This window comes from Hyperoodon ampullatus, assembly GCF_949752795.1.
Source record: "Hyperoodon ampullatus genome assembly, chromosome: 3".
NCBI classification, from domain to species: Eukaryota; Metazoa; Chordata; class Mammalia; order Artiodactyla; family Ziphiidae; genus Hyperoodon; species Hyperoodon ampullatus.
Genome location: NC_136916.1, coordinates 39979469 through 40001477, shown reverse-complemented (window position 1 = coordinate 40001477; position 22009 = coordinate 39979469). Strand labels below are relative to the sequence as shown.

General features: G+C 47.0%; 1 protein-coding gene across 7 annotated transcripts in view; it reads right to left on the bottom strand.

Moving 5' to 3' along the window:
• Positions 1-22009, bottom strand: part of NTRK3 (neurotrophic receptor tyrosine kinase 3) — a gene marked incomplete at both ends in the record, with an annotated part of 382825 nt that overhangs the window by 129607 nt on the left and 231209 nt on the right. For all 7 annotated transcript variants that reach the window (XM_079699625.1, XM_079699626.1, XM_079699627.1 and 4 more), the window contains one exon: positions 21234-21422. In XM_079699625.1, the coding sequence (XP_079555751.1) occupies positions 21234-21422 (189 nt within the window). The remainder of the gene's footprint in view (positions 1-21233; positions 21423-22009) is intronic.

Below are 22009 nucleotides of genomic sequence, written 5' to 3'. Positions count from 1 at the left end.
AAATGCATGTATTTCCATATTTAACAGGAAGAGGCTAGATGTACCTAAATTCAGTACTTTAAGGGGCATTCACTGTATTGGTATATTCTCTGAACTTTTGGAAATCATAATTACATTCTCACTAATCTGATATTTACTGGCAAAATCACCTCCTTGACCTTGGCAAGGAGGTGAAGTTCTGGGACTGGGTCATGGTTCAGGGTTAACTTGGAGGAGAAGCCAGCATTGGAGATACACAGGTCCTGGCTGTGGGCATATATCAGCTGGTCACTGAACAATGTCACTGTAATATGACACTGGCTTGGACAAAGGGAGACATTTCCCATCACACGTTTCTCTACCAAGAAAGTGTGATTTGCCAGTGGTGTCAAACCAAATCTGCATGACCAAATAAATACTCCTGGGATGATCTGGTAGGTCAGAAGTGTTCTAATGACATTTCAAATTCCTTCTGTAGTGTAACTAAGGCAGACTGTAATCATGGCACCAATAGCCTAATAGCTAGAATTCAGTGATAGCTTTCTAAATGCAGGCAGCTGTTTGTATATGTCCCACCATTTAATACACAGAAAGACCTAATGAGGCAGGTGCTCCCATTACTGCCATAGGGATTTAGAGAGATGACAGAGCAGCAGGCCCAAACTCCAATGTCCATCAAAGCCTACACATGGGAAGGCCTGGGGGACCATGAGGGAGAGGCACCCACTGTTCTTTGAGGAACTCAACATTCAGCTAACTCCTATCTTGTCATCTCTAGGTCATCCTCAAACCCACAAAACAATGGACGCCTGAGTGGATTGGGACAATCCAATGCAGCCATTTTGACATGGCTGCTAGGACTTGGTGCATTTGATATAAAAGAAACATTTTAACACCATTTAAAATACAAAATCTTCATACTTGTATTCTTATTATTTCCAAATAACATGCAAAGCTGGCATCCTTACCCCATCCCTGATCCTTTCCCACACCTTGCTTACCCCGTTTCTCACTGTCATGGCACTCTGACCCCAAGCTTTGACAAAGTCCCCCATTTGGAGGGGCCTAGGAGAGCAAAGAAGTCATGGATGGTGTGAGGGTAAGGGATGAGGGTCTTTTGTTTCTATTACTATTACCCAGAAAAGTGTTTTTACACATTCATATCAAAACAACCACAGCAAAATGACCTATTTGTTTGCTTATTTGTGTTCTCAGCACCCAATATAGTATCTAGAACTTAGCAGATGCTCAATAAATGTCTACTCAATGAATAAAAATTTTTAAAATACTGCCAACAGTTGTATTAAAACCCATCTCAACTTCTTCAAATATTTTATTTTATTTTATTTTATTTATTTCTTTCCTTGGCCGTGCCACATGCCATGTAGGATCTTAGTTTCCCAACCAGGGATCGAACCCTCGCCCCCTGCAGTGGAAGCACAGAGTCTTAACCAGTGGACCACCAGGGAAGCCCCTAATATTTTAGATGGAAGGAAAAAAGGCAGCCATAAATATCTTACTTAGTGCTTCTCAAACTTGGGTGTGTATCAGAATCACTTGGAGGGCTTATTAAATACAAATCGCTGAGCTCTGCCCCTAGAGTTTCTGATTCAGTGGGTCTGGGGAAAAAATCTCGAGGATTTGCATGTCTAACAAGTTTCCAGGTGATGCTGATGCTGGTGGTCTAGTGACCACCCTTGAGAACCATTATCTTATAGGAATGAAGGTCTTCTGAAATTCCACTGTCAACTCTAGAGTGATAGGATGCTTAAAAATCATGAACACCATCTTCCTTTGGGTCAGAGTTTAACCAGGCAATGGACATGTGCAATGAAAACATGGTGCTTGCCTAGCATGGGTTCTGCACACAGTGGGCCATCAGCCAGTGTTTGTCAGTGGAATACCTAAAGATACAAAGCCATACGCTTGGTGACGCTAACACAACCAGCTTTCCACAGAAACAATAAAGAAGCATCCCAGAGTGCTGTTTGTCAACTGCAAATCATGTGAGGCCACTTAGAAGCTGAGGAGTAGAAACGAATTCCCTTTGTGAACGGATGCATTAAGTAACATGAAAGCTGCATGGGAATCAAATAGATGCCTAGCCGCAAGTTGGTTTCCTCTTTAATGCCATTAGGAACTCAGACAGTCTTCTCAAAAAGATCTATTGTGTGCAAATGACATTTCAGATCATGTGCAAGGACTCTTAGCAGTGCCTGACTTCAAGAAACTAGAGAAAATATTAAGATAGTGACACTGTATTTCACCAGGAATCCAACGAGGCAGTGTGGCAGCACCCCTTGAAAATTTACTAAAATAACAAAGAATCACTCCAAAGAGAAATGGTGATATTTGAGGTGCTTTAAATCTGTGGAATTGTTGGAACAAACCGTACTTGATAAGGATGCCTTCTGGGTTCAACTGCAGAATTCCCCAAAGTCACTAAAACCAATTTCTGTAGCAATTACTGCACCTAAGTCAGACAGTTCACTTTTGTCAGACATTCTTTATTAAATGACCCAGACAAAATCAACTTCTGTGGGGGAAATGAAAAGACTGCATTTCCACTTATAGGCTCAGGAGAAGTGAGAAACAACAAGAGAGAAGAGCCATTGGACCGAGTCCCCCTCCTGCCTCCAAAAAATCCTGTGGCTTTATTTCACAGAATTATGACTCAGGCCCTCAGTTTCCTCATCTGTAGAATGAAGAGACTGGTCTTAATGGATCTCTTAGGTCTTTTTTAGATTAAAAAAAAATTCTATGTTCTATCTGGAAGTTAAGTTGAAAGAGAAAGAACAGGAAAGGAAAATTTTTGCTTTCAGCCAAGCCCTATTCCTAGAATGATCTGGGGTCCAAAATTTGAAAGCAAAAATGTAAGTGAGGATTATATTGCAATTGACTAGTTATAAAACCAAGGCCAGCTATGACTTGATCACAGGTTTTGTCACTTTTCAACATGGCAAACATACAGGCTCTCCCAGGTGCTTCAGGAACGAATGCTTCTGGGACTCTGCCTGGCACATCCTGCAACACAGGAGCTGACTCTTCACAGAAACAGGGACTCTGATTCCTCTTCTTACCAGCTCCAGATAATTTCCCTTTTTTTTTTTTTTAAAGCAAAAAGTACTGGTCTATGTATGTTTAGAAATGCACAAAACAAATCAAGAAATAAATTCATATGTGGAAGGACAGAAATGCTAGTCTTAAAATCCATGCAAAAACTTCCACTTTTATAAGCCTAGGAAGACAATATAAACAAATCAGAAGGAGTCAAACCTGCTGGCAGCAATTGCTAAATCTGTCATTTTCTAAATAACCTTCCTTGTGCTGAAAGGTATATGCAGTGACTGTTTCATCTCTCTCCTTTCTGGGACAGGGGGCTTTCTGTGTCTGCTTGAAACTGTCCCTAAATTCAAAGAGAATCACCTACTTTGTTTGACCTTTTTGATGATAAAATGAGTGGTTTCTTTACTTCTCAAGTCACTCCCTACTTCTGAGAAACTGATAACAATGACAAGTGTGGGAAACAAAGATTGGAACGATTTAAGTGCAAATTTTGTGAATAAATGCATCATTGCTGTTTCAAAAACCTATCCTATGTAAGAACTACCATATGACCCAGCAATCCCACTACTGAGCATATACCCAGAGAAAACCATAATTCCAAAAAACACATGCACCCCAGTGTTCATAGCAGCACTATTTACAATAGCCAGGACAAAAACCTGTTCTACGTAACAGGTCAACAGGATGCTTCCTCTACCCAGGGACCCTTCTGCAGTCACCCATGACCTCCATCCCTGCCCCTTCAAAAGCCCCTGTCTGCATCCAGCTACTGCTGCTGTGGCCTGGAGGGGCCTGACCTTCCACCTCTGCCCACCTGAATCCTCCTTAGCTTTCTAGGAAGCTCAAACCCTCCCTCCTCCGTGGCAAGCCTCTGCTCCCCTAATTTAAACAAGCTGGCACTCTCTGAGCACACCTGGCCCTTTCCTTGTAAGGCTTCTCTGACAGCATCTCCAATACATGCCTTATGCCTGGATCACACGCCACTCTGTTCCTCTCTCTCAGCCTCATGGCAGTGACTCTACAGCACAGTAGTTGCTCCACAATTATGAGTTCTGTGCAAAAACCATCTTCTGTCCTCATTTTTCTCCTGCACTGTGTTTACTCTGGAGTTGGCATTGTGATAGAGAACAAAGTAGTGCATTTTGAGTGATTGCCAGCTCTACAAGGGCACCAACGTGAAAAGGGCCCTGGCCACGCATATGTAGCCACTAAAAATTGCTGCATCATTTTTAATGAGATGAAATAAAGGTCAATGATGGACTGTTAAACAACAAATGCAGATTATAAGACCGTATGCAGAATGTGATCTCATGTTTGCATAATACACGTGTATGTATTGGCATAGGCATGTCTGTCTGTCTGATTTGTTATAAATGTAGAAAAAAAAGGGAAAAAAAACACTGGAAGGCAGTGCACCAACGTGTTCATAGATTCATCACCGAGGACAGTATTGATGGTAATTTCTATTTTCTTCTTTGTACTTTTCTAGATTTTTCCTAAAATATTTGCAATGAGCATATACTACTTTGGAGTTAAATATTAGGCATCATTTTATTTTATTTTATTTTATTAAGAAGCAAAGAGAGGTGAACAAGAGCTGTGAGTCACATCACCATCAACAAAGGACCAACTACTGAACACGTAGCTGCCATGGTACGTGGTCAGCACATGTGGGGAGAAGCTACATAGAGTTTTGCTTAAGGACCAGGAATATGAATTTGCATGGCTAAGTATTCCTAAGCGTTCCATCACCTCTTCCTATGAACTTTCTCCTGGACCACAAGAGCTGGAGCTATTTGGGTCATTATGCTGAGACCAAGAGAAAAGAATGAGCTTAACTCTAGTTTCAGAACTAGGCCAACCGCTGTGGCCAACTGGGCCCAGCAGGGCACGCCTGCTCCCAGGGGCCTCTCACTCAGTGCCTCTCACCCTTTGCGTTCCAGCAATGTGAAATGACGGATACTTTTAATACAAGAGACCTGTCATTTATTTATTAGCTGGGGACAGGCTCTGCAGCAGAGAAGGATGCATTATAAATCAACTCCTTTCTCAGTCATTAAAAATTAATCCAGTTCATAATGTAGAACGTCAGTAATTTCTTTATTAGAGCAGCATGTCGTTTTTTTTTTTCTTTTCTTCCAGGTTTTGTTTTTTACTTCCTCCCTTCCCTGAGGATATGTTTTTTTCTCACAGTGGGCTGGGTATAAATTACCCCAGGGAAAGGTATCAGGAAATATATCTTTTTCAGACAGGTTACAATGGAGCAGTGGAATCAAAGCTCTGCAGAAAAGACCGTTGACCAATTTCCCCTCAGAAATATGTTCTTACGGAACCTTCCCATTTTGCCCCATGGAAGCTCATTTATGATATTCTTCTTTTGTTTCGGACCTACCGTGCATCAAAAATGCAAGGCATGGGGCTTCCCTGGTGGCGCAGTGGTTGGGAGTCCGCCTGCCGATGCAGGGGACACGGGTTCGTGCCCCGGTCTGGGAAGATCCCACATGCCGCGGAGCGGCTGGGCCCGTGAGCCATGGCCGCTGAGCCTGTGCTCCGGAGCCTGTGCTCCGCAGGGGGAGAGGCCACAACAGTGAGAGGCCCGCCTACCGCAAAAAAAAAAAAAAAAAAAAAAAAAAAAAAAAAAAAATGCAAGGCATTTTAGGTCCTTGATAGGCTAGAGAGAAAGAAATACATAAGGCAGGTGATTTTAGGTGTGTTGGGAGGTCTTTGTGTCCCATCTGCTGCTTGTTGCTTCCTCACAGAGGGACCTGCGTTAGCTTTTCTTTTTTTTTTTTTAACATCAATACATATTGATCTACTTTATTATTTTCAATGACTATATAATATTCCACTCTATAGATGCACCATCATTTTTTAAACTTGTTCCCTCTTGATGGGTCATTGGCTCTCACTGACAATGTTTCCACGTAGCTTTTCTAATGTTTCCAAATTAATTTGGCATTCACCAAAAAAGATGTATGGGTATTAGAAGCCCAGGCCCAGAGCAGGAACCCTTCATATACCTCCCCGCTTTAGGCCTGGGATTCAAAGATGCCAAGCAGAACCAGACGATGCTGGAATATGCCAAGAGGCTGCAAAGCTGATCCTCTAAGAATGCTTCCCTTTGGTTCTTCCCCTGAGTGGCAGCTCTAAGAAATGCAAAAACTTGGAATTATAAAGAGGGTAACTTCTGTGCTCCCTGGCTTCAGAGGAAGTAAAAGGGAGAATCTAGAATATATGTGCATCTCCTCCCCACCTTGGGCACATTGAGAGGTTTGCAATGGTTGGGTCAACCAGATGACCTTCTCAGATGACCTACCAAGGGCTGTGTATGAAAGGAAGGGTACCTTTCCACACCTGCCTGCTCTGCCCTCTGGCAAGCTGTCCTGGTCCTGGGGGGTCTCCCCGAGACAAACAGTATGGCCCCAACCCAGGTTTCTGGCATTGATATCTTTGTCAAACCAGCCACAACTGAGTTAACGCTCCTAAGTAACAAATCCCCACAAATCCCCAAGCACATATTTAAAATCTATTTTCAGAATTACACTGAGCATAATTCAACCAATCAATGAGCCATTAGGAGGTTAGTCCCAACATTTCTTCATTACCAGTGGCATTAGGGCCACCCGGCTTAGCAGAATCCAATGTGAAGAGTTGCTGTGTCACCAGCAATTCTAGGTCTGGGGATGAAAGCTAACACAGTACCTGGTGAGAGGCCCAGCTGGCTACAATCTGGGTGACAAATTAAGCTACACAGCCACCAGGGACAGGAGAAAAGGAAGCTTGGCCAAGAAAGAAGCCAATTTGACCCCAAGGACTCTCATTCTCTTCCTCCCAGTGTAGCTGCTGCATTCCCTCCACTGCCCATCGATTTTGGAACCCACTCTGGGAGGCCTGCCTTCCAGGCATCTGAAGCTCTAGATGACCTGCTGAGGTAGGAGTGAGGAGGGGGCTACCTACGTGGGAGCCGTGAAAGTACTAGAAAGGGACTCCCTTCTGCTGACTCGATGGTGGGCACCATGGGTCATCCAAGCCAACATCTGTCTGACAATCTCCAAGCTCATCCTCAGTCTCCTGGAAGGTGGGGTGCAGGTGAAGTGGAGATCAGTTAATAGTGAGAGAACACAGCCCGGGCCAGGGCAAGAGGCATGTTCCTAAATCCCTGAGTTTGGATCCTGACTCCATCACTGACCAGTGAGTGACCTTGGACAAGTTCCTTAACTTCCCTGAGTCTGAGTTTCCCAATCTGTGAAATGGGGACCATAACACTTACATGACAAGTGGATTTAACGTAGACAGAAGGACTGATGAGGGGAAGAGAGGGTGGCGGGCTCTGTCGTACCACAGTTCTGTCATTGCCTAGCTCTGAGACTACAGGAAATGACTTAATCTCCCCAGTGCCTCGGTTTCCCTATCTACCAAATGGGTGAAGCAATAGCACCTATGGTTTTTGTAAGGATTAAACAATTTATCATATTTAAAGAGTTTTCAGTGCCAACAGTAAGCACTCCGCTGTGTACGATTTTATTATTATTTTCACCTGCTTAAAGCTCAGACCCCGGCCCTGAGTAGGTATTGAGAGGTACTGAGTAAATGTGATTTCTCCTCTCTTCACTACTCTGCCCCTTTCTTTCTCTTCACTAGTCCCTGCCCTCACCTACTCTCCAGAAACGATGCTTCCAAAGGATCATACAGCAGCTCCCAGGAATTCACACAGCTTGCTCAACCAAGATAATCGGATCCAGCTAAAACCACATGAAGAAATTTGTCTTTGCTTGGGCATATAAGTATAGCCTTGAAAATTAGCAGGACAATTTCCCAGACCAGAACAGTACTGACAACAACCACAAATTACCACCTTGCTTTCCCTCAGCGGAGATAGACAGAGGAGGAGCAAAATTTGCGTGAGATCAATGTTCTCATCTTCCTCCTGCCACTTCTACCCCAAGAGGCCTCTGTGTACTCCTAGCAGAGCAGGAGTTGACCCTCGTAGAAGAACTGGGGTGGCGGGCAGTGTCATTTCTCACTTTCTTTCTTGCTAACAGACTCTGATTCTGTGGAGGGTATTCACACCCCTCCGGGCAGCCTTATGCCTCAGGGGAAGTGAGTTGCATCCCCAAGCCCAGGGGAGTATCTGGAGGAGCCTAGGTGTTTGTTTTAGTCCCATTTTCTTTATGGGTGACTGGCTTAAGAATAAACAGATGACATAATTCTGGCCAATGAGACAGGAGGGAAAGGCTGCTTGGGAACTTGGGAAAAGGTTTTCTCAATTTCAATCAACCCACAAGAAGAGACAATTCTGTGCTGTCCCTGGGCCATGTGTTTGGTTGTGATGCCTGGAGCTCCTGCAACCATTCCGTAATCGTGAGGGGAGCCAGCCTAGTGGTAAATCCAAACGCAGAAAGGCAGAGGCAAGAGAATCTCAGAAAAGCAGAACTAGAGTCCTAATGTACTTCACCAGGAGCCTTCCCTACCTATTTACTTGAGTTATGTGATGACCAATTGCCTTCTTGTTTAAGCCCAAGTGAGTCAGGATTGCCTAGTACTTTCAGCCAAAAGATCTGAACTGATACGATCAGTGTCCAAAACAGGAGATATGTACACAAATATAAACAAGACCCATAAACATGTACATTTGTGTCTAAAAGTCCCACGTGTAGGTCTGCTGAGGAAGAACGAAGGGGCTGTGCACTTATGTATAAGAACAAGGAAAAAAGGAGGCCACTTGAGCAGCCAGGCATTAAAGCCCTAACTGTATAAAAGGTACCATATGGGGCTTCCCTGGTGGCACAGTGGTTGAGAGACCGCCTGCTGATTCAGGGGGCACGGGTGCGTGCCCCAGTCCGGGAGGATCCCACATGCCACGGAGCGGCTAGGCCTGTGAGCCATGGCCGCTGAGCCTGCATGTCCGGAGCCTGTGCTCCGCAATGGGAGAGGCCACAACAGTGAGAGGCCCACGTACCGCAAAAAAAAAAAAAAAAAAAAAAGGTACCATATGGGCACAGACATACAAGTAACTCAAGTGACGCACTTGGGCAGGTATATGGGGCAGCAGGGGCACTGCAGTTTCAACAAAATAATGTTTCCTGACAAGGGGGAAGGGCAAACAAAGACTATAAAACCAACACAAGAATCTCACCATGAATCTCTCCGCCATCCCCTAGTCGCACCCACAGCTTTGCAGTCTCATAAACCCAAAAGGAAATTGGCCTGAGCACTCTGCTCATCTGCATTGATCGTTTCCTGACAACCAACATATTACAGTCCTGACTCCCAAGAGCATCTCTGTGGCTGAGGATCTGGGTGATAAACTGCTATTTCTTAGAGTTGGGGGAAAGAAATCATTGGAGGGAAATATTCTTATCTTTTCAGAAATAACTTCAAGCTTTGCAAACCTCTATTTTTGACACCATCAATCTGGTTTCCTCCAACAGCATATCTGAGGCAGGAATTATAACTATCGTTGTAAGAATGTCGTTGTCAAGGCAAGGATGGTCATGTATATGCCACTTAGGCAAGTTGACAGAGCCCTTTCAAATTCTCATGCCACGTCATCTCAAAAAATACCAGCTAAGGTGGTCACATTTTCTTATCTCAAGTTTAGAGATTATGGATGCCTTGCCCACAGTCATGTGGCTGCTGAGTCAGTGGGCTGGGACCAGGGTCTAGGACCATCCATACTCATCTTGCTTTCTTTTCTAATGAAAAGGGATCCCCTTCTTGAAATAAAGAGGTGCTTTGACCTTCCACCCAATGGTTTGGAAACAGTGGCTTGGGGGCAGCAGCTTGCATCTTGGATTGTGCATTTCTCCTTAGAGACAGCTCCCTGAGATTCCAATCCTAAGTGGCAGATCTGCCTGGAAACAAGGAATGCAGTGAAATTTGGCCATGACCAGCATCTCAGGATCTGGGGGTTTAGGAAGTGTTAGAGGCACCTGCAAGAGTTTCTAGGCAGAGAATAACCAACAGAGACCCCTGATCCACTTGCATGAAGGGCACTTAGTGCTCTGCCAGAAATCCTGAAGAAGGTCACCACCCCGACTTGGGACATTCCCATGGAACTCAGCCACTTCCTGTCCCTCCCAGATGCTTGAGAAGAAATGGGACAGAGCATGTGCCAAACAGGTTCAGGCCCATCTGGGCGCTCTGTCACATGAGTTATCACATCTGCTGGGGAGGCAAAAACAGAACCTCAAACCCCCAGAACAGCCCAGAATGCGATCCACTGAACATCTGCATCCACAGAGAGATGCTAACAAGTGTACCTCAAAAATCAAGTTCGGGGGTCCAATAAATTTGGGAAATGCTGCAGACCCAAGTGTTCTCCTACAAAATTGCAATGACCTTTACCATTAGAAGCTCTCAGAATCCCACAGGAAAACAAAAAACATATTCAATTCAAACTTACTTGACCGTGGAACTTTTTTTTCTGAAAAACTCCCAGAGCACCATTTGGGAAATCCTGCGTTAAAGGCAGTTGGGGAGAAGGCAGAGGGGCAGTTGCACTCAGGGTTTCTTGGCTAACAGGTGAGTAGAGCTTGGGTTTTTAATTACTGACCATTAAGAAGACAGCACAATGAGAAGGAGAACTTCCCAGCTCCTAGGCACATCTACCATCTGGAGTATGACTCATGTGCTCATTCGGAGGAAATGGAGATGATGACCATTTTCTCCTGGAAAGGGCTTCTGGAAAGAGAATACTAATAGGGACTGCCACTAACAATAGCACCCCTTGCTGTCTCTAAGGATGGTGAGGGGGTTCTTTTTTCCTGTCTTTTAGCCTCTGCCCATAAAATAGGAATTTCTATTTCCTCAGAGACACAGGAAGTAACCCCCAGCTCTTCGCCCAACCTGTGTGCTTGGTCCCTCCCTGTGAAAAGTGAGTGATTTACCTGATGGGTGAGGTGGGCAGAGTCCATCATCTCTCATCATATTCTCTTCCAGGTAGGGCTAATGCAGAAAAGGGAGACTCTTCCTGCCTGTGTGGTTTTCCAAGGAGCTCCTAAGCTTTCTGACTTGCAAAAATGAGGCAGACCATGACCCTCCATGCAACCAGATAGACAACATCTGCTCTGAGACCCAATTCCTGTCTGTGCATCCCAAGTTCAAAGTTTGGGAGAGGCATCAAGAAGCCCATTTTGGCTTTACTTCTAAACAACTTTCTTAAGTCTAGCAAGAAAGTCCAACTTTTGATTCCTATCTGATCGCTGTGTGGATTTCTCAGCTGGTTCAGAATGATCACCCTTAAAAACTCCCATCCAATTTAGATGCTTGAATCCAGTTGAAGGAAAAAAGAGTAAAGGTCTGGGAAATCTTGAGCTGGAGAGGATCTCTGGAGGGAAGTTAATCCTCCCACTCCTTGGAGACAAGACTGAGACCAAAACATGCCAAGAAGACAAAGAGTCCTTCAGCTCCCAGGACTCTGGACAGGAAGGGAAGGACCCACTCCACATCTCACTCACTTTCAGCTGTTGGGTGCACCTTCCCCTGCGTTCATGTTCCCCCACAAAATGACATGACTACAGGCTGGCTGAGGGTCTTATCATTCCTCACCTCCTCCTCCACCACGGAGCACATGCTTACCCCCTAAATATTTTTAAAAGCCAATTACCGTGTATTTACAGTGAGCATAATTATACCTAATTACTTAATTAGCATTACTGCATGCAGCTACTAACTTTGAGTATGTGATTATGGCGGTGAAGCACAGAACATATGAGGTCATGAGAGTCTGTCCCTTTGGACTAGTCTGGTTACAGCTCCAAAGTACATGCTCAGCAATTTCTAGCATTTCAGATAATTTGGGGGAAATGCAATCACATGATTTTTTTTAATCCTGGGATAGAGAAAAGAAATGGCAATATGCTATGCTTAGATTATGGCTAGATCTAAGGGATTTGGGAGTCAGTATCCACAGAGGTTACTCTCCAGGGACTGAAACCCTCAGGACAAGCTCAAGCATGTGGGCCCAGGACTCACTGCCTTGGCTTTCAAGATAACCCATTCTGGAATCATCTAGCTTTGTCTGGAAAGAAAAGAAACTGGTAATGTGTCTGAGCGCTCCTTTCCTCCTTGGGCTCACCAAACCTAACACCACAGCCTTCTCAGGGGTCTGCTACTTATTCTAACTGGATCTGAAAATAGGATTGAAGAAAAATCCAAGGGGAGCAATCCTAATTTTTGTTTGTTTAGAATGTTCTATGAAAGACTGTCTGGCAAACAGAGTCTGGAGATAACCAATCGGTGAAAAGGGCTAAGGCAAAATATCACTATTACCTTCACCAAGATTCAACCTATGGTTCCCTTAATGGGGACCATCAAGATTCAACCAGCAGAATAAAGGAAGCGATGTATCAGAACAGCCCACGCCCACATTGGTCCTAATCTCTTCACGTCACATTTAGCCAGGCCTCCCTCCTACACCAACCAGAGGGGAGCAAACAGCAATCCCCCCACCCCCTATAAGCCAGTCTCCACTTCAGCTCCACTCCCAGAGGAAGAGCTCCTAGCCCAGCCCTGTAACCAGATACCATTCCTTCCATCAGGCAAGTCCATCAGGACTTCTGCTAGAGAAAAACCTAGAAAGGCATATTCTTCAGTAGCAGCAGCTACGACTGCTGTCCCTGCTCCTGGTTCCGGGGTGGGTGGCCTCCCAGACAAAGGAGCCCATTCTCCATATTTCATCTGCAAGTCCATTATGCTGAGCTAAGTGGCTGGGAATAAACACCCATCATTACCCTGTGCTAAGCAATGTTTGTTAGTATAGAAGGTGACAGAAATCTATATCATGCCGACGCACTATTAATACTGCATTATGTCCACGGGCTCCATGCTCCCCACCACAGCTGGTAAATCGGCTCTGGCAGTTCCTCCTCCAGAAAAGATGGGGCCTGTGGCTGATTGGCCCAGAAGAAGAGGAAGAGACAAGCCACTCCCTCACTCCTGATGTAGGGACCACTGGTCCCAGCTAAAGGGACACAGTTCACAGACCTACTGGTTCCAGCTTTGGTCACCTTTGTGGATGTCCTCGCCTTTTAGGCTGGTATGATAAGGGGAGTGCATAAAGCAATTGCCCTGAGGAAAGAGAGTGAGGACTGGACCTCCAAACAGCTGCAATGTAGCCAAAGAGAGGTAAGGAAGGGTGGGTCCTTCACCCTATCCCAGGGCCCACGTCAGAGTAGCTGGCACTTAATAAGAGCTCAATGGATGTTTGTTGACTGACTGAGGAATAAGGGAGAAAAGGGGGTTGGAGGGAACCAACACAGATGGGGTATCAACAGCCCAATGAGAACGATGTGCTGTGAGGGACCCCAGGACAGAGCTGCCGGCTCAGCCAGGGAGGCGAGTGACAGGCCTAAGAAAGCAGGATGTAGAGGTGACCAGCCAGGAGAGGCTGAAGGTTGAACGCACAGTTCAAAGTGTAGAGACTCACGTGGAAAACAGAGTCCTGAAGGCCTGAAAGGAGGCCCGAAAGACCAGGGCCAGATTGAAAATGACACATGGGGAAAGAGGAGGCATTAGCAAGGTTTCTGGGAAACCAAAACAGAAAAGGGCTTGGATGCCCGAAGAGGTGAGGGTCACTGGGGGCTCCGGGTGGGCACCATAGAGAGTCACTGTGACAAACTGCTTTTGAGACGCTGTGAAGGCATGAGCACGCTGGTCAGAAAATCAAGGCGTCAGTTCTGTAGTCAATGTGGCAATTGGCCTCTGACCAATGACAAGTTAGAAGTGAAGTATGCTCACTATAGGCTAAGTAACTATCCGATGAGAATTAATACCATCATCAGTTGCTGGTATAGTTTAGAGCAGAAGACATATAGATGCACACACTTGTGTATACACACACATACATAGACACACTCGAGAAAGCACACAGAGTAGGTGGGTGTGCACTGACAAGTCCAAGAGACCCTGGGGCAGGAGCTAAGCAGTGGAGGCCAGTCTAATATGAAATGAAAAGAACCTAATCTGCCTTGGTACTGCCACCTGGAAGACAATTTGGCTGTTTCTTACAAAGCTAAATATCCTCTTACCATGTGATGCAGCAATCGTGCACCTAGGCATTTATGCAAAAGAGTTGAAAACTTGTGTCCATGCAAAACCTACACACAAATGTTTATAGCAGCTTTATTCATAATTGCCCAAACTAGAAAGCAACTAGGATGTCTACTGTGGGTTGAGTTGTGTCCACCCACATCCCCCCAAAAAACCAGGTTGAATTCCTAACCCCCAATACCTTAGAATGTGACCTTATTTGGAAATAGGGTCATTGCAGATGTAATTAGTTAAGTCAAGATGAGGTCATACTGGAATAGGATGGGCCCCTAATCCAATATGGCTGGTGTTCTTGTAAGAAGAAGGCCTTGTGAAGACAGACACACAGGGAAGATGCCATGTGAGGACAGAAGATTGGAGTGATGCAGTGGCAAGCCAAGGGATACCAGCAAACCACCAAAAGCTGAGAACAGGGAAGAAGGATTCCCCTACAGGTTGCAGAGGGAGAAGAGTCCCCCGAGACCTTGATTTTAGGCTTCCAGCCTTCAGAACGACGAGACAATACATTTCTACTGTTTGAAATCACACAGTTTGTGGTACTTTGCCACAGCAGCCCTTAGACACGAATACAATGTCCTTCAATAGCTGAATAGATAAACTATGGTAGAGCCATACGATGAAGTATTATTCAGTGATAAAAAGAAATAAGCAATCAAGCCACGAAAAGACATGGGAGAACTTTAAATGCACACTGCTAAGTGAAAGAAGCCAATCTGAGAAGGCTACATACTGTATGATTCCAGCTATAATGACATTCTGGAAAAGGCAAAACTGTGAAGACAGTAAAAAAGATTAATGGTTGCCAGGGGCTGGGGAGGGGAAATGAATCATGGACCACAGGAGAGTTTTAGGGTAGTGAACCTATTGTGTGTGACACTTAAATGATGGATACATGACACGATGCTCTTGTAAAGCCCATAGAACTGTACAACACGAAGAGTGAACCCTGCTGTAAACTATGGACTTTAGTTAACGATAATATATCAGTATTTGTTCTTCAATGGTAACAAATGTACCACACTAACGCCAGATGTTAATAATAGGGGAGATTTTGGTGGGGGAAGTGTGAGGGGGTAAATGGGAACACTCTGTACTTCCTGCTTAACTGTTCTGTAAACCTAAACCTGCTCTAAATTTTTTTTTAAATTAAAAAACTGACTTATCCCCAGGGCCAAGTATTTCCTTATCTGAAGGCAACCATGGTCCCTTGGGAACTTGATTTTGGGGAAGAATTCAGAAAGGAGGATAAGTCCCAACAGCCAGACCAAGGCTGACCCAGCTTCATGACTACAGGGACCTTCAGCCAAGGTTCTCTTCCCCATAGGGCTGTCCTTATCCTGGAAACAGGGAGAACATCGAGCCTCCACAATACAGCATTCCTCAAAAGCCAGCTTCCCTGAGTCCAGGAGGTGGAGAGTAAATGCTTGTGGACCACTAGAATCCTAGGCAATGTGATCTGACAGGGAAAGGATGCATCCTGGAGTCAGTAGGTCTGGGTTTTCATCTCAGGCTCTCTCTTAACAGTTGTATGATCTGGGACAAGTCCCTTAAGCTCACTGAGCCTCAGTTTCTTTATCTATAAAATGGGTGTATTGGCCTCTCCCTCAGAGAGTGGGCGAAAGATTGCATGAGGTAAAAAATGGAAACCCCAGCCCAGGGCTTGGTCCAGAGGAGGCTGTCTATGCATATCAATGACCTTTCCCTCAGTCTGTGACATCTCTCGAGAGCCTGCGCCTGGAATGAAGACACACTCAGCAAGCATCATCTGACACACGGTTGGTTGGTATCTTCTCCAACCCTAGTCCCATGCTGTGCTTCCGCAGACAATGGAGACTGGTAACACAGGGGACTTCCCTGGTGGTCCAGTGGTAAAGAATCTGCCTTTCAACGCAGGGGATGCAGGTTCGATCCCTGGTCAGGGAACTAAGATCCCATATGTCGCGGGGCAACTAAGCCCGAGCGCCACAACTACTGAGCTCACGTGCCTCAACGAGAGAAGAAAAAACCTGCACGCCACAACTAGAGAGAAGCCTGTGCTCCGCAACTAGAGAAAAGCCCGCGCACCGCAATGAGAGATCCCACGTGCTGCAACTAAGACCAGATGCAGCCAGAAATAAAAATAAATAAGTAAATAAATAAAGGAAAAATTAAAAAAAAAAAAGACTGGTGACACTTAAGAGCTACTCCCTGGAATAAGTTCAAAGTCAGGTTTGGGAAACAGGACCCACATCTTTGAGAAGGGACAGGACGACCTATGATTTTACTCAAAATCATGCAAGACTACTGTGCATGGCTTTTCCTCTAAGCCGTGGGTTCCCAGGAGGGAAAGGTCACTTTGCAATACGATGGGCCTAGGAAGAACTCACAGGTGGTTGGAAGTGAGCCAGATGCCCAGTGATGAGTAGGTACAGGAAGGAAGAAAAGGGAGTGAGGGGATGCGGGGAGGGAGATGGGCATTTCAAGCGGGAATTACACTGTGGTAACAGTCGGAGGTGTGAGCTTGGAGGGAGACCTGGAAAGAAGTGACTAGGGGTAGAGGCTGGTGCATCAGCAGCAGAAAGGAGCAAGGTGACTGACACGAGGCCCCGGGAGTGGTCCCAAGGGGGCAGAGGGTCCCATCCTGCAACTTGGAGATCAGCCCCGGTGGCAGTAAGCCCCTGAGGGTAGGGACCATGCATGCCTTGTTCCCCATTGTTTTCAAAGCTGAAAAGAAGGCCTGACTCAAACCCTCAATGAATATTTATTGAATAGATGAAAGGGAGAAAAATCAGCACTGAGTGAATGACTCAGATGCTAACGAAGAGGAGGGACCCAAAGGAATATGCTCAAGTTTTACCAAGAGAACTCAGGGGCTCCTGGGGAAACAGAGCTACGAGACAGGGAACGTGAAGAGGTATAGTGCTGAGTGGAAGGGGACAATGTCTGAAAGGGGAGGTGAGAGCAAAGGATGGCTGGCCAGGGTCAGGGAGAGTCCCTGACTACAGGCCCACCAGGAGGGGAGAGGTCAAAGGGAGGGGTGGAGAGCTGGGAATGCTGACGCTGGAAGATGTCTCAGACGTACCCTCTGAGACAGAAACAACCTGAGAATAAAGGCAGACAGCCTGGCCTGGGGACAGAGGGCAGGAGGGGAGTGTGACACGGCTTAGCACCCCCAGCTGGCCTCTGCTCTCTCAACCAAGAGGCAAGTTGTCCTCTGAAAATGGGTTTGGGAAAAGGGGATGAACAGAGAACCCCAGGGCCTTGAACAGAGCCAAGGAGCCTTCCAACCGAGCAATGGGCAAAAGCCAAAGCATGACTCCTAACACAGCCGCCTGCAGTCCAGCCCAGCACAGGCACCACAACTGCAGCCCAGAGCAGTCACAAGGGGGACAAAAGTCACCTAGTACCCAACGTTGCTACAAATAGCTTGAAACTTCTCCCCAGTGACCCACCTAGACCGGCCCCTTGCTGTCTCATTCAGAAGGACCTAGCCTCAAATTGGCTGTGTGACATGGAGGGCTGTACCGGTTTCCTGATGCTTTCGAGCATCAGGGAGCTTTAAATAAATAATGAGGGCGGCCTCACTAGACTGCAGATTCTATATCCAACCCCAAAGAGCAGCATCTTTATTCAGCTCTTCCAGAAGCCCTGGAAAGGCCGAATACATTTAGGATAAAGACAATGCCAAACGCAGAGGACTCGGGAACACAGGTGAGGGGCTGCAAGCACCTGGTAACGGATGGTACTAGGTGAGCTCTCAACGTCCTCGCAGCCCTGACACACTAAGAAAACTGCTATGGACCACACTGAAGACAGAGAGAAAGTGAGAGGCCAGGAGAGGAGCAGCGTCTTAATCACTCCAGCCAGAAAGGTCCCACCATTATGATAAACACGTGTGTAAAGAAAGAAAAGCACTTCTGTGCTAAATCCATCACCGGAGGACTGGCGGGAATGAGGCCTAAAGTCAGGTAGCTATGTCCCTGCGATTGCTTCCCACAGTCCGCATTGTTAAATGGGACGAGGAAGGGACTCAGATGGGAGGCCCCCCCCTGCCGGGGCCCCAAGATATGAGCATTTGTCCTCCCTTAATCCCTTGCTTCTTGCCATCCCCCCCCAAAGGAGTGACCCCAGCCCCGTCTGCAGCAGCATAAACGTTCACTGCTTATTTATCCGCCAAGGCGCATGTGGTTTTAATTATTTATGATAGTGTTTCATCGCACATGGGGATGTGTCTTGGAGTCCCTTCCCTTGACTGATGAAGCCTTTGTAATCAGAGACCTGCTGCTTCCCAGCCGGTAAATCTCAGCGAGGAGAGGGCCAGGCGCTCCCTTCCAGGACTGTGTGAGTCAGTCATGGATTCAAAGAGGGCGGATTAGCCAAATCCGGTTACAAGGCTCCTGCACGTTGTTTGTCCTTGCCACACATGTTTTCTGAAAACAATTAAGAGCCACCCGCTGTCTACTGAGAGGACAAAACGTACCGCTTCCCTGAAAAGGGTATCTTCCCTAATATCAGAGGGTTTGGATAAGCTGGATTCATCCAGGGATTCTGCTCTGATGAGGTCTTGTTTGTTCCCTCCTCCCTCAAGTCTTGTCACTAAACCTGCTTCCTCTCTGTCTCCACCGACCCCTTCCTGTGTACACAGAAGTGCTGTCTGGACGTAGAAAGGCCGCCTGCTTTGAGTCACAAACACAAGGAGCTGTGGAGACGCTTCTCCTCTGCACCGTTTCCCAGGGCAACAGCTCATTGGCTGGAAGCTGGGTCCTGACATCAAAGGACACTCAGAACCCACCGGTCTCTCCACGGTGCCCACTTATTCTGATGGCCCAGAGGGATCTTCCTCCCCACATGCCAGATTCGCCCCATCTGGAAACTATGCCACCACCTGGTATCAGGAGCCCATGGGACCCTACTCTACCCCAGGGCCCAGAGTTTCCACTACAGGGAACAAAGCCCATCCTCATTTTTCCCGGATTCTGTCTTTAAGAATTCACCTACTCGCTACAATTTATGTGCAACCCCAGAACACACACACACACAGCGCTTTCACAGTCATTCACAAACATCCGAGAAGTGGTGACAAATTTGAGTCACCCCACATGCACATTCCCAGCTGAGGTTAAAAAGCCATGCTCTGCTTTCTCGTTTCAGCTCTCATACTGTAAACAAGTGTCCTTCTCGTGGTCTATCCAATGCCACCTTTTTTGCATATTTGTGCTTTTCGTGGGTGAGATCTCAGTTTAAAGCAGCCGCAAGCATAGTGCTGAAGCTCTGTCTAGTGTTCCTATGAGTGAGAAGGCTGCGATGTGCCTTATGGAGAAAAGAGGTGCGTGTGATAAGCTTTGTTCAGGCATGAGTCATAGTGCTGTTGGCCACTATAAGTTCAATGTTAAGGCACCAACAGTATGTATTAAGGTGTCTTTAAACAGGAGCACACATAATACAGGTTACATCTTGATCAGCTGATAAAAGTGTTGTGACCAGAGGCTTGTATGAACCTAACCCTGGATTCCCCCGAGGAACAATGGTCCAGTGTTCGCTAATTTAGTGGTCAAAGTGACTTTACAGAATACTTGGAATAACGAGAATCAGTTGTATATTCAACAGCAATGCCAAGCCTCTATTCAAATACCAATAGCACTCTAGAAAGCTCAGCAGCGCCAACCCTGGACCGAGCTTGGACCCATGCTACCATCCCAGAAGGGCTTTCCTCCCAACCTCACCGAGGTCAGTCCAGGATGACCCTGATGTGAGGTGAGAGCTTTAGCCAGAGTAGAACCATTCTTGGCACTGTCTTCCCCACTGCTTATCTGAAATGCAGGTATCTTTCTTCCCTTGCCCAGCCCTGGTCCAGAACCCAAGTACCCTTCCTCTAACTGGTACTGATGGGGGAGTCTGATAAACCCTGAGACAGATTCTGGAGGACATCAAGGTTGGGAGGCAAATGATGACCTTACCCTACCCTGATTCTAGCCCAGTCCCTCCCACTGTGGCGATCCTCACTAAAAACAGAGGCAGAAACACAGAAGCGAAGGTGGACAGGGTGGCTGGATGCCCACTCTGCTATAAGATGGACGAGAGCGGGCAGCAAGAGTTCTGTGAGCTACAAAGAGCATAGCCCAAGTATAGAGAGCTCCGCCAGCAGGGAGAGCAAGACCAGAGGCATTTCTTCCTAGGCTGACCTGGGACCAGCTGACCAGACAAAGAGAACAGATTGGCAGAAGCCCCCGGGCAGGGAAGGGGGACTCACAGCCTCCCAGAGCCTCGGGTTTCCTGTCTGTAGATGAGGCCTTAACCTACCCCATCCCTTCTGTCCCTTCTAGCTCTAAGGCACTCTCCAGGTGTCTCTGTTCCCTCTCCTGACATAGCTGACCGTTTCTTGGGAGCAGAAGCCGTGGGAGGGGAGGGGTGTGCACTGTAGTCGCTGAGTCTAGATTGAGCCTGGGGACACAGCAAGGGAAACAGCTGCTGGATGGAGGGCCAAGCCACGGAGGCACCAGGAACGGGGAGAGGCCCTAGCAGACTCAGCAGAAATACAAAGGGAGGGGCTGAACCACCAGGAGGGAAGAGAGATAAGGAAGCAGGTGCCCTGAGCCCTCTGATCTGAAGGAGACATGTGTAGCGGGGAGGGGAAGGGTCCTAGCACCGGGGCCATGATTTGATTCTCAGAACGTGCACTTCGGGGCACTGGAGGGGCAGCTAGAGAGAGGTTTCCATTCGAAAGGTCCTCACCGCCCCTTACTCCCTTCCCCTCTAGTGGAGGCTGGGGCAGCGGGTCTGACGACCTCTGGGGCTGTTGTCTGGACAGAGTCAGGGTACATTTCCTGAATACACAGGCCAGGTGCACAGGTACAACCAGCCGTGTCTGTGCCCCCTGCCTTACTGGGAGCACATCTCCAGATGGGGCTGGGCCTCCTGCCTCCAGGCTGCTCCCCGCCCCGCCCCGAGCCCGCTCTGCCCAGGGGGACTCTGTCCCAGTGGTGTCCCTTCGCCCAGGCTATTCTTCAAGTTTTGAAACAAAGAGGGAGGGTCTCTTAGAGAGTGGGAGGTTAGCAGGTGGTAGGTCACCCCAGAAGGTTCCAGAACCCCAGCTACGTGGTCTATCGCCATGCCACCCTCCCTCCCCAGAAGGGACAACATTCTACTGTGGTACTCACATGTGTCTGGCTTGTGGCAGTTGTGTCCCTGACGGAAGTACTGGGGGTTCTCAATGACCGGGATGCGAGTCATGCCGATGACCACTGTGTCCGGCCCGGCATCCAGGGACGAGGGCGTGGTGATGCCATGGTTGATGTGATGCAGTGGGCTGGCTGAGTCCTCCTCGCCACTGATGACAGCCACAGGGCCTGCACACACCAGGAGAGACACAGGACCCCGGTGAAGTCACATCCAGCCAGTGCCCAGCCCTGCCCACAGACCTTTTCACTCTTTTTCCCACCACATTTTCCATAGGAGCAAAATCCACTGGAAGAGTATTCCCTGAATGCTCTGGATTCTGAATTGAGAATAACCCCTTAATTCTCTTTCACGAGAGGGAGAAAAATCTACCTCATCACACCATGGAAACAGCTGCAAAATAAGAGTGAATCTAAATGATTATGATATGAAGCATTCCCACTTTCCCCAAATCCAAGTTAGTTCAAAATAATTAAAAGTTCAAATAAGTTTCTTTGCTTATATAACAACAGGATTTTAAAAATGACCTAGCGGTAGTATGCAGCCTGTCCCTTGTCTCTTCAAGAGCTTTCAAAACTACTGATGCTGGGTCCCACCCTCAAAGATTCTGATTCAGCTGGTCTGGGGATGCAACCTGGGCATCAGGATTTAAAAGCTCCCTTGTGAGTCCCAAGTCCAGCTAAGATCTGGAGCCTCTCTTTAGGACCTTGGAGGCTGAGAAACTTTTCAGAGTGGCCATCAGATGCCCACAGGAGTA